Source organism: Nanorana parkeri, unplaced genomic scaffold (assembly GCF_000935625.1).
Source record: "Nanorana parkeri isolate BGI_ZX_2015 unplaced genomic scaffold, ASM93562v1 scaffold83, whole genome shotgun sequence".
Classification (NCBI taxonomy): Eukaryota; Metazoa; Chordata; class Amphibia; order Anura; family Dicroglossidae; genus Nanorana; species Nanorana parkeri.
The window spans coordinates 1,434,466-1,449,898 of record NW_017306351.1 but is presented as its reverse complement, the minus strand read 5'-3'; the positions used below and the strand labels follow the sequence as shown (position 1 = coordinate 1,449,898).

The 15,433-nt window shown below is 41.9% G+C and overlaps 1 protein-coding gene across 1 annotated transcript in view; it reads right to left on the bottom strand.

Annotated features, from left to right (window-relative positions):
- Positions 1 to 15,433, bottom strand: part of NCF4 (neutrophil cytosolic factor 4) — a 30,170-nt gene that overhangs the window by 2,110 nt on the left and 12,627 nt on the right. The window contains exons 5-9 of the mRNA XM_018552311.1: positions 10,534 to 10,661; positions 9,309 to 9,357; positions 8,295 to 8,393; positions 4,654 to 4,784; positions 4,501 to 4,566 (exon numbers count right to left, since the gene is read on the bottom strand). Coding sequence (XP_018407813.1) covers positions 4,501 to 4,566; positions 4,654 to 4,784; positions 8,295 to 8,393; positions 9,309 to 9,357; positions 10,534 to 10,661 — 473 coding nt within the window. The remainder of the gene's footprint in view (positions 1 to 4,500; positions 4,567 to 4,653; positions 4,785 to 8,294; positions 8,394 to 9,308; positions 9,358 to 10,533; positions 10,662 to 15,433) is intronic.

The following is a 15,433-nucleotide window of genomic DNA, read 5'->3' as shown; positions in this document are numbered from 1 at the left end:
CATTTATATATACTTATTTAGTTTTTTTCAGTGGTATGATTTAGGGGGGGAAATTATTAGTGCCCCCCGGGTTTTGACTGGTATCTTATGTGCCCCCCATATATTGTTCCTAGAGTCGCCACTGTTACTGTTACTAGAACCATTGTAGGACCACCACACACACCGTGACCCTTCTCCTTCTGGCCTTGTCAAAACCTCCAGTCTATGCAGTCTGTATAATAGGGTATATCTAGTCTGACAGCTACGTATGCAATGGAAAATATCTGATTTCTGGTTTCGCCTAATAAACCTTTGTAATTATTTTTAACCATTTGTGATTTAAACATCCTGCAATATTATACAGCTATATGGTCATGGTATATTAGATGGCTAAGTGGTCAAATGAAGGTGACATGATTTGCTGGAGTCTGAAGCTCTTTATCTTTCTCTATCAATACTCCACCTCCAACCATCTACACAGCTTGTACTCTTCATGCCACATGCTACAGTTCTTGGTGAATGACTTATTGTACAGGCCATTAACTCTCTTAGCCTAGCATCTGAAGTGCAAGGAATAATGTACTTAAAGTGTACAGTATGTAAACCCTAACAATTATCTACTCTCTCATTTGCTCCCTTCTGGTCTCTTAAGTATAGTTTTACCCAATAACTTACCTGTAAATAAAGGGTGGATATACTTACCCTTCTGGCGGCCCATGTATTGAAAAGCCACAGCTTCTCCGCTCCCCTGCCGCTGTATGTATTGTACACTTCTAGTTGTGTAGAATACTTGTTCTGCCACCAGACAATAAAGTTGTTTCCTCTGACTCGTACATCATTACAAAACATATGAGTTGACAGGAGAAATCACAGTGGATGGCAGTGGAAGCAAGTAGTTGCCCAACTGGCCAGTCAAATACTTGCAGTGGCTGAGCAGAGGAGAGGTGGTGTCTTTATACTACTTGGTACACCTAATAGCTAAGTATATCCACACTTTTTTTTAACAGTGAGCATTTGGGTAAATGTGACCCTGTGGTAACAAGGTAAGAGTACTGGATCCTTGTGCAAACAGATCCAGATTGAGGAGCAGCGTGCCTTGCTACTGATCTTTCTTTTTTTTAACTCAAAATTTTAATGAATTGCACTTACACACCTCTGCTTTTTATTCTAGTTATGCATTACTTTAAAAAATCATTAAATGCATATGTAGCAGTCACTCCCGAACGAGCTGCTGGAATAAACAGGTTTTCCTAGCCTGTCTAGGGATTTTAGTAGCATGGCTGCCCCAATAGCACTTACCAGCCCTTCTGTGGCGACCGATAAAACTGAGCTCCAGACTGAAGATATGATGCCGGAAACTTTATTGTAGAACTGGGCGAGGTTTAGGACACATGACACCCAGGTTAGTATAGTAAATAAATTGAAGAGCAGAGTACTTGCAACCAAACTACTAGTCCATTCAGGAACAGACTTTAAGATTGCAGCAGAGGATCACTTTACAGGCTTCTGGTGAAGTTGCTCTCTGACATCTTCATCCTCAGTTCCAACCACTGGGCCCCAGGCTCAGGCCTCAGTGTGAGCACATGGCATGGCACCCTAGGCTTCAGGCCTAGTCAGATCAGACAGTCCATAGCAGCCTCCACCCTGGCAAGAGCCCCGGGAGAAAGAGAGCCTCACATGGTTCGCCCTGAATATTTATGTCCTCTCCCAGCCTGCCTCACCGGCCATGAACCTCCTAGTGAGGCCAGGGAGACATATATATTTATAACACTCTATTATTGATTGCTCAGCTCTGTGGCAAGGATAAATCTAGCAGCAGGGAGATGCAAACGATAACAGATTGCTTAGGGGAAACCAAATGAGCATAGACTATTAGATCAGTATCAGACTGAATACAATCTGCCAGCAACTAGATTTAAATAAGCACTCCTGTTTTGACAGGGGCACTACACATGTTAAATGGTACCATTAGAATTACCCTAAATGGAAATAATAATGGTTTTGGGTCATTTGTATTTAAGATATTTTTGTACAATTGGTATATAATATTTTGTTTTGTGAATACTGTCCCATGACAGGATCTGCAGGGCATTCTGGGTTTTCTAATAAAAGGGCACAACAGAAGCTCGGTGATTTTGGGCACAATTTCTGACTGAAACTTTGTACATAGTCGTCTGTACAAGGCAGGAGGAAGGGGGAGAGAGGGACATAATGCTCAGACTCATTCAGCAAATTTCAGCAAAACTGTTAGGACTCAGAGTTGGAAGACACATGAAAAGGAGCCCATAGTGCCACATGCTGGCTGAAAATGAACATACTACATTTTTATATGCACTGTTTTTTATATTTACCTGAATAAAAAACAAATCTACTTTTTTGTAGTCCTGACGATTACAAATATATAAAATATATGCCAAAAGTCACCGTCACCCAAAAAAATATAAAAGTGTAATTTTGCTGTAAAGAAATCACTCAACCACCTTCTTAAGCTTGTCCCTAAAATCTCTAGATCTGAGGCAAATTCATACTCTAGTGCTCCCACAGTGTTCTTCATCTTCTACCTTCAGAAAATCACAATCCCCATAATTGATGCACTGTCCTATGGACAATATGATGGATAATGCCAATTGTCACCGACAGGGCTTCTGTCTCTAAACCACTTTATGGTGGTTGACGTTAAGGCATATAAAACATTAACACAAAAGGTCATTGCATTTTATTAAAATTAGGGATGCACAGATACTTTTCAAGTACCAGTGCAGATACTTGGCATTTTCATGAGAACTACCAGGGTTGCAGCGGTTGCAGCTGGGACCTGGCTCTGGCACTCCACCACTGTCCTGAAATCATTAGTCTGTATTGTTTTAGTCACATGACAATACACAAAAATGTATCAGTACTCGTACTTGTAAGTACTTGGCAAGTACCAGTACTCATACTCGCAAAACTGGTATCTGTGCATCCCTTTATTTATATTAATAAAAACAAAATCGTACATTAAAACAGAGATGTACAAATCCCAGGAGTTCCGTGTGCTTCTTACAAATGACAGCTGCCTCCTAACTGTTGGATTTTTCTCTAGTGTAGTCCTGGAGCTCAAAAATATCGGTACATGTACTCGTACTTCTACCGAGTACTGCACTTGGTATCTGTGCAACCCTAAATAAAATTCTGTCTTTTAAAATGATACACAATGCACTCCGTTTAAAAAGTTCTCCAATCACCATGCTCATCACAGTGAGTATGACAAATAGCCTAATCTACCATATCCAACCACTAAAGTTACGGTTGCTTCCACTGATAACCGCAAAACCTCAAGCTTGCCTTGGCATGCGTGACAGTTACGTGAGGCTGGATGCTGCTTAGTCCCGCCCTTAGTGTTCTGGCCTTTGACTTTGTGAAGTGCCTGACCCCTCTGACTCAATGACACTCATCTCTTCAGCGCTCGCCCGCTACTTCTACCTCTGTCACTGCCGGTGTAAATTGCTAGGTGCTTCTGGGTATGGGAGAGCATGTGACCACTTCCCATGATGCAGTGCTCTGGTGATCATACGCTAAGCCTAAGTAGTGTCACATGGTGAAGGTCAAGCTCCCTCTAGGCTCCTACATCAGCTAAAACTGGCTGCTATGGAAGAAATGTGGCGGGGGCATCGCTGGAGAGTGTCGGTGAATCGGAGGGGCTTTTAAACAGATAGTCACTTTGGGAGTTAAAACCTCTGTCAGGATTTAAAACCATGTGTATCCCCACTAAGAACATTTGCACTCAATTCTTGTTCTCCCTGACACCTGTCTCATGGACAGGAAGTGATGCCAGAACTCCCCAATGGTGGTGCAGAGAATAATAATTAAAAAAAAAAAAGCTGTTTTTATTGCTGTCGGTGTCTCCTGTTAAAAGACAAGAAGTGAAAAGAAATATCCAACATGTGGACACAGACCAGAATAAAGCTTTGCCAGCAGATTTTATTTAATCTTTTTCTAATGTTTCTATAACCAAGAAAGTAATAATATTTGCTGGAACTGTATGACATATGGAATGCACCTTGGCAAGCAAAGGATTAATGCACCCGTGAAAATGTGAATATATGTAGAAAGCTATAGCACAAAACATAAGACCTTTAGTTTCCTTTTGTGGTGATTTACACATACATTTTCCTTTTTTAGTTGACAGGTCCTCTTTAATGGCACTGCTGATTAATTATTCAGTATTTCTGAATATTTCAAGACACATAGCAGGCCAAAGTTTATAATATCCAGTTGGTATTGATTCAGTTCCTTGCTAAAAATACCAATGCAGCAAACCTCTGCCTTGTGCAGGAAGACAGCCTTTTAAAGCAGTGACCTTTTTCAACTATCGGAAATGCCCCTTTCCAGTAATAATGTCTGCACTGAACCAAACTACCAATTAAAGCCCACAGCCAATCTGATGGCAGCCAAGCTTTTCTTAAACACAATCAATGTAAAGGTCTCATTACTCTGGGTTTATTAAACAACTCTTCTGAATAACCTAAGGTTGGATTTTACCTTATTAGCTCCAACAGCTCCTTGTAAGTGGGAAGATTCTTCACATCTTCTTCTAAGGAGATATCTCTATGAAAGAAAGAAATGCATAAGTAATGTCTTTACCATTGCTGAGATGTGGAAGGTCATTGGTGCATCACCCCTTACTATAGTTACCTGATGTGACACCTGTCATAATCATGAAAATAGCAACGTAGCCAGCTCACTGGAAACTTCTCTTCAGGTAGGTCTTTGATGATTCTCACAAAGGATTGTGGGAAAATACCTACTCGATCAGCCACGGATCCCTGGTAACCAGAAAATGGTTTTATGAATGATGTATATGATACGAGGTATATGAGCACACCATTATTATCTAATATATAATTATTATACAAAGTTGTGTCTACCAGCTATGATTAGCCATAGCTGAGCAAAAGATTGCTAGAAAGGATGTAGTGCCAGGACCCTATTTTCTTATCCAATGGAATGAAGCAGCACGTGCAGGGCCGGATTCACCACAAGGCCGGCCACCGAGGCCATGGCCTTGAGGCGGCATGGAGTAGAGGGGCGGCACAGCCCATGGACATTCATAAAAAGTTAGCAAGTTAGTCAGGCAGGAACGGTCTTTCCTGAACCAATGCTGATTGTCATTAACTATGCCCTTATCCTTAACAAATTTTACCAAATAGTCCTTAATTATACCTTCTAACAGTTTACAAACTACCGATGTTAGACTGACCGGCCTATAGTTCCCTGGTTGGCATCTAGCCTTCAGGGAACTTATAACTTCAGGGAGTGTGAAATCAAGCCACAGATAGAAATATAAATCACGGTATAAGTGGGGATGGATGCAGTACATAAGGATGATGTTGCCCCCACTCTCTCTTACCTTTCTTTCCGAACCTTGTGTAACTTTCTCGCCTGAACCACCTACAAACAACCCGGTGTGTTCGGCATAACCCATGTCTGTGCTCTCTGATTGGCCACCCCCAAGTTTTCCATTTTCATGGCAACCACTTCCTTTAGTAGTGCCAGAGCTCTTTACAATGGCTTCAAGTACCCAGCAATGGCTACCTGTATGCTTCATTAAACACTGCCAGCGCTAAAGCAAGGAGTAGAGGGCCCGGCACTTTCGGATAAGAGCCCTTCTCACTGACAGTGCTATACCTGCGGCGTTAAGATCTTTAATCACCACAAAGCTGGAGGTGATACACATGGATTTATTTAATAGGCAGCTACTTGCTTACTGAGAGCTGAACTATCTCCATTTGGATTAAGGTCTTTTTTCTGAACCTTGTATGTATGTCATTGGTAAACAACGAGAATGGTGGTGGTGCTGAATGGGGGGGGGGGGGTGGGGGAACCTGACCCTGGAGCAGCCGGGAGAGTACATCTGTCCCTGAGCATGGTAAAGGCTTTCTTTGTCATTCAGAAAGAGGGACATATCAGCCACGTTACCCAGAAAATGTTCTAACAGGCCAAACAAACAATCAGAATCCAGGAATCGGAATAGCACTTTACTGTATCTTATGATAGCACCATGAGGACGTATATCATATTAGCTATTGGATTGGTGGCTGGATTGACTATGACACCCAGACTAGCAGTAACTGTAATTGTAGCCACACGTGGAAGGAAATTACAGGATATCAATGCTGGCCTTGTAGGGATTCAGTTTAGTGAAGAATTTTGTACAACATACTCATACTTTCTAATGGGGGGTAAACACATGTAAGCAACCTCATTAGGTACTGCCTTTATTTAATAATGGGGTATCTAATGACACATTGTGATGTGCATGGTTGACGAAGGGACTGCCTAAAGATCTGGTTGTTTGGCTCATAGTAAATCAGATCCACCCATGACTCAACTAGATATTTATATATATCGTAGACACATATGAAAATATAAGGCCAACAGAGAGGTGCCTACATAAAATTGGCACAAGGTGAGGGAAATGGCAGAGCTCTGGTGATGTTAATTTTTTGAAAATGTACATTTATGAACTGATGAACTACATCCTTAATAATATTTAGAAAAAGTCCCACTTTTGTTTTGCTACTGAGGGAACTAAAAAAAGGCACACATAAGACAGGGGGGAACAGAAACAAAGGTACACCTAACACTGTACCTCTGTTTCCAGGCCCCCAGTGGCAATATGCCAGTTGGACACACAAGACAGCACACAGAACCAGCTCCTGCCGCACACTGTACTCTAGACTCTGCATGCCCCTCCTCCTACAATTTCACCCCTTCTTCTAAACCTCCTTATCACCCCCCTCACACAAATACTTCCTGACATCTCACCTTCTCCCGGTATTTACATCCCTCCTGGCAGAACCTCCAAGGCTGGGCAAAATTGCTCCTGTCCCGCCCACACACATCTCTCTCAGAAGCAGACATCAGTGTAAGTTGCCCGGTTCCTGGGCTGCAGTTGGCACTATAGATCAAGCTGCCCCTATGCTCTGCAGCCGGCATGAGAGATCACCCTGCCACTGGGCTCTGCATCCAGCACTTCATGTTAGTCTAATTTTTTTTCTCTGAAACCATATTAAGTTGCTGCCTGCCTACTTCTCCCCCCTCCCCACACACATACAGAAAAACAAAAACTGACACACATTAATATCTGACCACTTCTCACCCAACCCTACACCCTACCCCACCCCACACCCAGCTGACATCACTGTCCACTTACTTAGGTGCCTACCTCCTGTTAATAGGCACCACGCACCAGCCAATTCAACTCCTCTTCCCCACATCTTACACCATTCCCAGGGCACTTTTCACCCCCTAGCTGACAGATATTATTCCATGGTCGCTTTCCACCCTCACCCTTACCTCCCCAACATCTCTCCCTGACCACCCCACAGACACCCCAGCTCAAAGAGATCCTTCCCCAACTGACTCCTTCCACCAACAGACATCCCAACCCTGCTTCTATACACTCCCATCCCTGCTATGAAAGAAAGCCCTCCTCCTGCTGCAAGACATCCCTCCCCGACCACCTTATACCCCACTGCTGACAACAGAGATTTTTATCCAGCCTCCATGCACATCCTCCATTCTGTTGATAGACATCCTTCTTCATCTGCCTCAACTCTCCTCATTCCCCGCAGTGACCATTCTTTCGTGTACCTCTATGCAGTGTCTTGACCCACAGATAACCCACTGCCTCACCCACAGATAACAGTTGTCATTGCCAGTCTGCTTGGCAGCCCACCACCACATCCCTTCTGACAGAGTCAGCATAAAAACCTAAAGCTGCACACACAAAACAATCAGAGTGTGCATACCCTCTGAACTCTTCTTCTGCATTCTGTCAACCTTTATACTGTCCACACTCTCCTCCTGCACACACTGCCCGCTGACATACTTTTTCCCTTCACTATCACTAGCTCTAACACATTGACCCTTTGGCTGCTCACAGCCACTAACTTATGATGAAGTGCTGGGTTAATCGGCTCCTACACCCTATTAGCTGCTGCACAGCTGGCGTCCAGGCTCAATGGCAGGGCATTATAAATTAACTCCAAAATTCAATGACCACAAATTCGATCAAAATTTTAAAAAAAATCTAATTGGATTCAAATTCTGTGGATGCATGCGAATCTTGTGTTCCACATGAATTTAACTTTCAATACTAGTATATATCTGGTATCTGGGGATTCTGAGAAGGCACTAGGAGAACGTAAATTAATAAACAGGTACCTTGCAGTACCTTTAGTATTGGTAGTAACAGATTCCCTTTACGTTTTCTAATAAAAGTTTTCATGGACTCTATTCCATGTAGCTATACAGTCCATGTCTTTTCTCACCTCTAGCCATTCTCTGTTTACTCGACTGAGAAGATATACAAGTTCTCCACTCTTGAAGTTCAATTCTTGAGCAGCATTTCCTTTAAAGTCAAATAAAGCCTGAATGTGACAAACAAGGTAGCAGAAAGTCATTTCCCTGAAGATTCATACAGGCAAAATCAGAGTGACAGTTTGTGTACATAGACCTAAGTAAAAATGTATTTCACAATACCTGTTAATGATCATCATAGGCTCAAAAAGCTAGGACATACCAAACTGTATATTTTAGTTATATCTGGATGACTGTGAATTCAATCACGCACATCATTCATTTATCTTTCGAGGATTCCTCGAGAAAATGCCGTGCAAACAGCATTCAGCCAGCATATGGCTGGTTTCATCAACTTCATATGTTTCTCACCTAGGGAATTTATCCTTTATTTTCTTCTAATAACTTGCTGCTAAAGTTTTTTTAATAATTTTTTCACGATCAAACAAATCTTTCCTTAATTATTACCTATGTTTAATGCAGATTTATGAATTAGTTGTTTTCAGGTGCTCTATTCCTTTGTTCGCAAAGTAGTAAAGAATCATAGCAGATATACTGGGTGCTTCTCAGTATATTCAAACACAATGCCTTGAGCAAAGTCACATCTAACATTGCCTGCCGAGCCAGAAACACAAATTAGCTTGTGACTTTTTATGATTGTCAGTATAATAGGAAAAGTAATGGATAGAGTTTTAAGTTTTAAACATTTTAACTGGCTTTTTCACACAGCACACAGTACAGATTGGGTGTGCTCAGTAGACTATCATACTAGGCCACCAGCAGGTCTTTGGAGAGTGGGAGAAATCTGGAATACCTAGCGGAAACCCATACAAGCACACAGAGCAAAATGCAAGCTCCTTGCAGATGATGTCCTGGCTCAAACTGAAGGCCCCAGTGCTGCAAGGCAGAGGTACTAACCACCAAGCCACTGTACAGCCCCATTTCTATACAAGAATTAATATATACGTAAGCCAATTCATCCACACCTCTGCTCTGGGTCGCTCCATTTCTGAAATATGTTGGGAGTTTTTCTTACTGTTGAGAAACAAATACAAATTATGAGTTGGTCCACATTGCTACCTGATTCTGTTCAGGATATATTGAGCTTTAAGCAATACATCTTCCTAAAAATGTCATGCCCCATGCTTTGAGCACAGTGCTGTAAGAAAAAATGTAAAATAGGGATTGAAGATTCTGGTAATCCTGACTACAAAGTGTTTATCTATTGCCTTAGTGAAATGAAGAAATGTATTTTAGCGGGTTAAAGTACCTTTACTCGTGAAAAGTCCCGAGATCCTCACACCTGCACACCTCAGCCAACATTGAAAGGTGTTAGTTGCGGTCTACAGACCTCCGTTTATCTCTATGGTAAACGGGGGTTATGGTAAATCACGGCATAAATGAAATGGTTTTATACAGTAAGTTCACTCCAGGACTTTTAGTAAAAGGATTTTGGGGTTTTTATATGGTGCTCGAGACCTTTGGCCAGATCTGCCACCTCACTTGAACTGATTTTGGGAGAAGACTAGAGTAGAATGAGAAAGTAAAATAGAGTGATATTTAAGCCTGCTATAGCAACAAAGGGATAAACCCCACTACTATGGCAAAAGAGGGATTTCTTATGATCCCATTGTTATAGTGATGCAGGGATCTGTTGCGTTGTCATAGGGATGGAGAGATTTTCCTCATTGCTCTGGCAACAGAATTATACTGCTACAAGCTCACTCCTGTGATGGACTATAATCTCAATACAAATTTAATAACTAAATATGGGATTGTAGTCCATCATGAGAGTGAGTTTGGAGCGGTGGCTACTTTAAAACACACACGGAGACCATGGGGAACAAAAGTAGCGACCCTCCAGAAGGAAGGACAGCGTCAGCACCAATTCAGAGATGATTTCAGGATCTACAGCTGAGTGATACACAAATAAGATACACTTTTGTTAATAGTTAGTGTACTTGAGTGTATTTTTAAGATTTAACTCCTGAGTTTAGTGTCACTTTATCTCATTGAGGGCTTTATGTTTTAGTATGCATACACGAAAGGTTCGTTCACACAATTGCGTTGCAGTACCGTACTGGTGAGCTTCAGAGCTATTAATTTTGAATGGCACTTCAAGGTGCCTTCATAATGCACCTGCATTGCAGTGAACCACAACAAACATTAACATATTTAAGGAGAGGTTTGTGATTGTTTAGGAAGTCTTACATTTTACGAGTTGGAGGGCGTAACCTGCGCAGGGCACGTGGGACGCTTTCACTGTCAAAGGTTGTCTGGTAGAAAAATATCCTAAGGTCTTCATCTAGTAGAAGCCATACTGGGAAATTCAACAGGCCCTGTAAGATACACTTTTGTTAGAAAATGCCGAAAAGATTCTGTGTCATACATAAATAAACACAAAATTGTATACATAAATACACAAATATTGTAATAATAGGTAAATACTGTCTGAATACATGAAAAAATTTGTATTCTTATTTGAATCTCGGTGTGCTTTCCGACCAGGCATTGCAGTTCTCTCTCTCAATGTGAAGAGTAACTGGTCTTGTATCTGCCTCCTCCTGTATTTTTCTGCGGGCACCTTGTAGTTGGTGCGCTTGCCGGGTCCCTCCTACTGTTCTGCTCTCTGCACAGGCTATGTGCAGCACAGTGATGATGTCACCACTACATTTACATGGTAAAAACTGTGTTTGCAAAGGCATATGGTGCCCATAAAGTGGATTTATACCTTTTTCGGATTTTACCGACTATCTATATATATATATATATATACTGTATCTATATCTCTATATCTATATTGTGAGAATTAGCTTAAAATGTTAGCACATTAGGGACACTTCCACTTGCTTGCAACTTCTTTTTAAGGGTTTCTTTGCCCACTTTTATTGATTTAAACTCACAAGTCCGCACAGGTTTTCGCTTGCAGGGGTTTTCAAACATAAAGTACAGCTTTTTATTCAGCAAAATAACACTTTCAAAGTCTCCCTGACTCCAGGCTGCCTCTTTACCAAAAAGCCTTTCCCACACAGGCTGTATCGAAACCGCTTGCCACACCAGCACCCACACATGTGATCTGCTCCCCAGTCCGCCAGACACACAGACTGGTTCCAGGGTGGAGCTGCTTTGTTAGGAGGCTGGGAGTTCTTAAGGTGCCCATACACCTTACAATTAGGCACGTCCCGATACCGATGCTAGTACCGGTATCGGGGCCGATACAGGGCATTTTCAGGAGTACTTGTACTCCTGAAAATGCCCCGATGCATAGATCAGATACCGGTCCTTCAAATTTTTTTTAACTAGCTTCGGCCAATGACCCCCATAGCCCCTCCCCCGGAATACCTTTCCACCAAACGCAGGCTCCCTCTCCGCTCTGACTTCTCCGGACGGAAGTGTGACAGCATGGCGGGCGGTAAGTGTTCTGTGAGGACAGTCTCTTCTTCCTGCTGGTGCTGGCTGCAGCAGTCTGTGTTCCTTTCACGGACCGCTGTAGCCAGCACAAGAGGGGAGAAGAGACTCCGGCTGTGAAATGCCCCCCTGTATCTTAGCTGCTGCTGCTCCTCCGTGTCCCGTCCTTTTCAACTTGATGAAGCTGTTTGCTTTTGTTGATAGATCACAAAGTGTCAGATGTCCGTGCTCCTTATGTGTAATGCATTCACCTGACTTACACAGCATTTTTCACTCTCAATGAAAGAAGAGAATGTCCGTTCAGTGTGCTCACGGGGGAGGAGAGGAAAGAAGCTGTAAATCTTGCCTTCACACAGAACGGACCTTCTCTTCTTTCATTGAGAGGGAAAACGTCTGTGTACGTCTGGTGAGGGCATTATTAAACACATAAGGAGCATGGACAGCTGACACTGAGATAGATCACCAAAAGCAAACAGTTTCATCAAGTGGAAAAGGAATGGACACTTGTAACAATAGCCAGCCTTGGTCTTGGTCTTGAAAAAGTGGTATCGGGACATCCCTACTTACAGCCATCGCAAGACTTTTGTCTTGTGATGGTTGTAAGGTAATTAAAAAAACGTACGATCTGCCCATCTTGGACAGGCAGATCGTACTTGCGATCATCGCAAGCCCGCCCCGTTGAGGGGCGGGCTTCCCACGACTGCAATGCTGAATGGGCAGTGTGTGCTTGCGCACACGGCCCGTGCAGCATTGGTCTTACAAGCAGGCCACAAACCCGCCGACAATCGTATGAATCTCGGCGGGGTTTTGAGCCTGCTCGTAAGACAAAAGACGTGCAACCGTACAGTAGAAATGGTCGCACGCCTTCCATACACCTGCCGATTATCGTTAGTTCAAGTGGCCGTATCATAAAAAAATAAAGTATTTAAGTGATGAAATTGTGATCCTTATGGACTGTGTGCTTAAAAGTAGGTAGAACATTCAGGAAAATGTAACACTTATAGTTATATAGGTCTACAAAAGATCATAGTAGTCCCCTTGACAATGCTGCATTCTTCTTATCTCCCAGGAACACCATCATCACCTTTTTTTATAGTTAATATTCTTGGTTGTGTGTACAGACATCTGACACTCAGCCCCCTTCCCCTGTTGCTACCTTTCAATCTATGCAATCTATTACAGTCTCCGACATATTAGTCTCTTTATAACCTAGAAGCAGTGACCACTTGAAGAACAAGTGTTGCATTTATCAAACGTTTGCAGAGCTGTGGCCATAATGCAGTGTAAATCTACAACATAGACGTTTGCACACTGAACAGCTCTGCAAACTTTTTTTTAAATACATCCCTAAATAAATGGTTCCTCATGTCTGCAGTAAACTAATGGCATCATGTTTTAAAGATATTTCTCCCAGTTGACAGGAGCTCAAGAACTACTGTTTAATCATAGGTGTTACAGATTTCTAAAACAGAATAATAACACTGCCAAGTACTATGATTTGCCTGGAATATATTATTGCAGATTGTAATTTTACTGAAAGATCCACTAGCAGACAGTTCTTCTCAGTCTAGCCATTGAACATCTGGCTCTTTGTCAAATGTGTCACTTGATTTTAACTTACTGCACCTGTGACATTGTTCTAACTGAAGAAAAATGTCTGCAATTGCAAGTGAGATTTTCTAAGCACAGCAAGTTTTGCAACTGTCAGTACATGTGATTGGAAGCTAAGGGCATTGTTTAACACAAGGGCATACGTTCAGCGGAAGTACAGAAGAAACCCATTCACAAAAAGAAAGCATTTGAATTCTTAATATGACAGTACTAAAATGTATTAAGGAAATGTCATATGAATTTCAGAAAATATATTACATTAGCAAAGATGGAAGCTAAAAAACAAAATGACTAATATTAAATGAAATACCATATTACGTTATACAATTACTTTTTTTTTTTTAGAAAATCTGAAAACACATTAAAAGAAAAATGTGGAAATTACTTTTTAGAGGGCAAAGCAAAAATTAGATTCATTTTTTTTCATGTGTCTTCACACAGAGGTTGCCAGTGTTAAACAATCTGTTGTTGAGATGTAGCCAATGTTTCACATTCCAGAAGAGGTACTGATAAAAAGGGGCAATCCATTCAAAAGTGTTATAAAGGTTGTAAGTTTCTATCCACTCACTAAATATATTTCTTGGGATAGCTCCCTGCCATAGTCCCTGGCTCTCTTAGCATCCACCTCGGAGCTTTTGGTGTTCCTACACAACTTTGAGCATCGCCATTCCTCCAGGTGCATTCTCCATAAGATACCACAATAATGATGACCTCCTTGTAATAGCCACAGTAGATACGCAGGCTTTTGAACCTGAGCACATACATTTTGCCACTAAACTCCCAAAGAGACATAATAAATAATTAGGTGGATCGATTTTCCAAAATTTGCTAAGGGATATAGTATCAGTTTTGGCTGGTATAACCCTTTAAAGAGTATGTATAAAAACCGTCTCCTGAAATTGCCCTTTCATCCTTGTTACCAGGCTCCCAGAAAAGCCAAAAAAATTATTTTTGAGACAGCTATTAGCTGCAACCCCTCAAGTTATTCCTATTTTTTTTTTTTTTAAAGATTGTCACTCTTCCGCTTTCTCTTTCGATTAGCCATTTCAAACATATTATGTGGATGGAGGAACTTCTTGCCTCCGATACTGACACATCTACTAGATTTATGGCCCAGTGGACCATGTGGCGGCATTATTCAACTTCGGATGCGCCTTAATATATTTTTGTAATCTTTTACCCTCTCCCACGATTTTTTTTATATTTCTTCTCTCATGAATATGATTTTCCAGGGTCCCTCCTTTCTCTAACTACTCCCTTGTTCTGTTTCTCTCTTCTCTTGCTTTCTTTATTCTTGTTTTTCTCCTCTCCAGGCTTTTCTACTCCTTATTTACTGTCGTTTTTTCCTACACAAACAATCCATAATGCTCAGTTTTCGTATTATGACAATAATTATGTTCTTTTGCTTGATTTCAACATGATTTTCTCCTCACTAATGTACATCATATGTCACAATATCAGTCATGAAGTGAGATTTGTTTTCTTTGAATCTTCCAAATCGATTACATGCAAACTGATTTATTGCACGCTGTTTATCTGTTCCACTAACATGTCATGGTCTTACATTTTGCTGCCATTGATGGACCATTGTTTTATAATTGCTAAGCGTAATGTTTGAGTTATCTGTCATTTCCGTGAGCGTCGAACAGTGTGCTGCCTGCCGGGGGCTCGTGTTCGACACATTGCGGAACGAATTGACAGATTACTAGATGGGGTTGGGCACGACCCCGTTGTCATGGTGCACATCGGCACCAATGACAAAATAGGAGGAAATTGGAGTGTCCTTAAACAGGAGTTCAGAGACCTAGGTGCTAGGATGAAGGAAAGGACCTCCACGGTAGTTTTCTCAGAGATACTGCCGGTGCCAAGAGCCACTCCGGACAGACAGCGCGAGTTGAGGGAGCTTAACAAGTGGCTCCGGAGCTGGTGTCAGAAGGAAGGTTTTGGTTTCCTGGAGAACTGGGCTGACTTCGCAGTCGGCTATCGGCTCTTCAGCCGAGACGGGCTGCATCTTAATGGGAAAGGTGCAGCATTCCTGGGAGGGAAAATGGTAGAAAGACTGGAGGAGCTTTTAAACTAGAAAGTGGGGGGG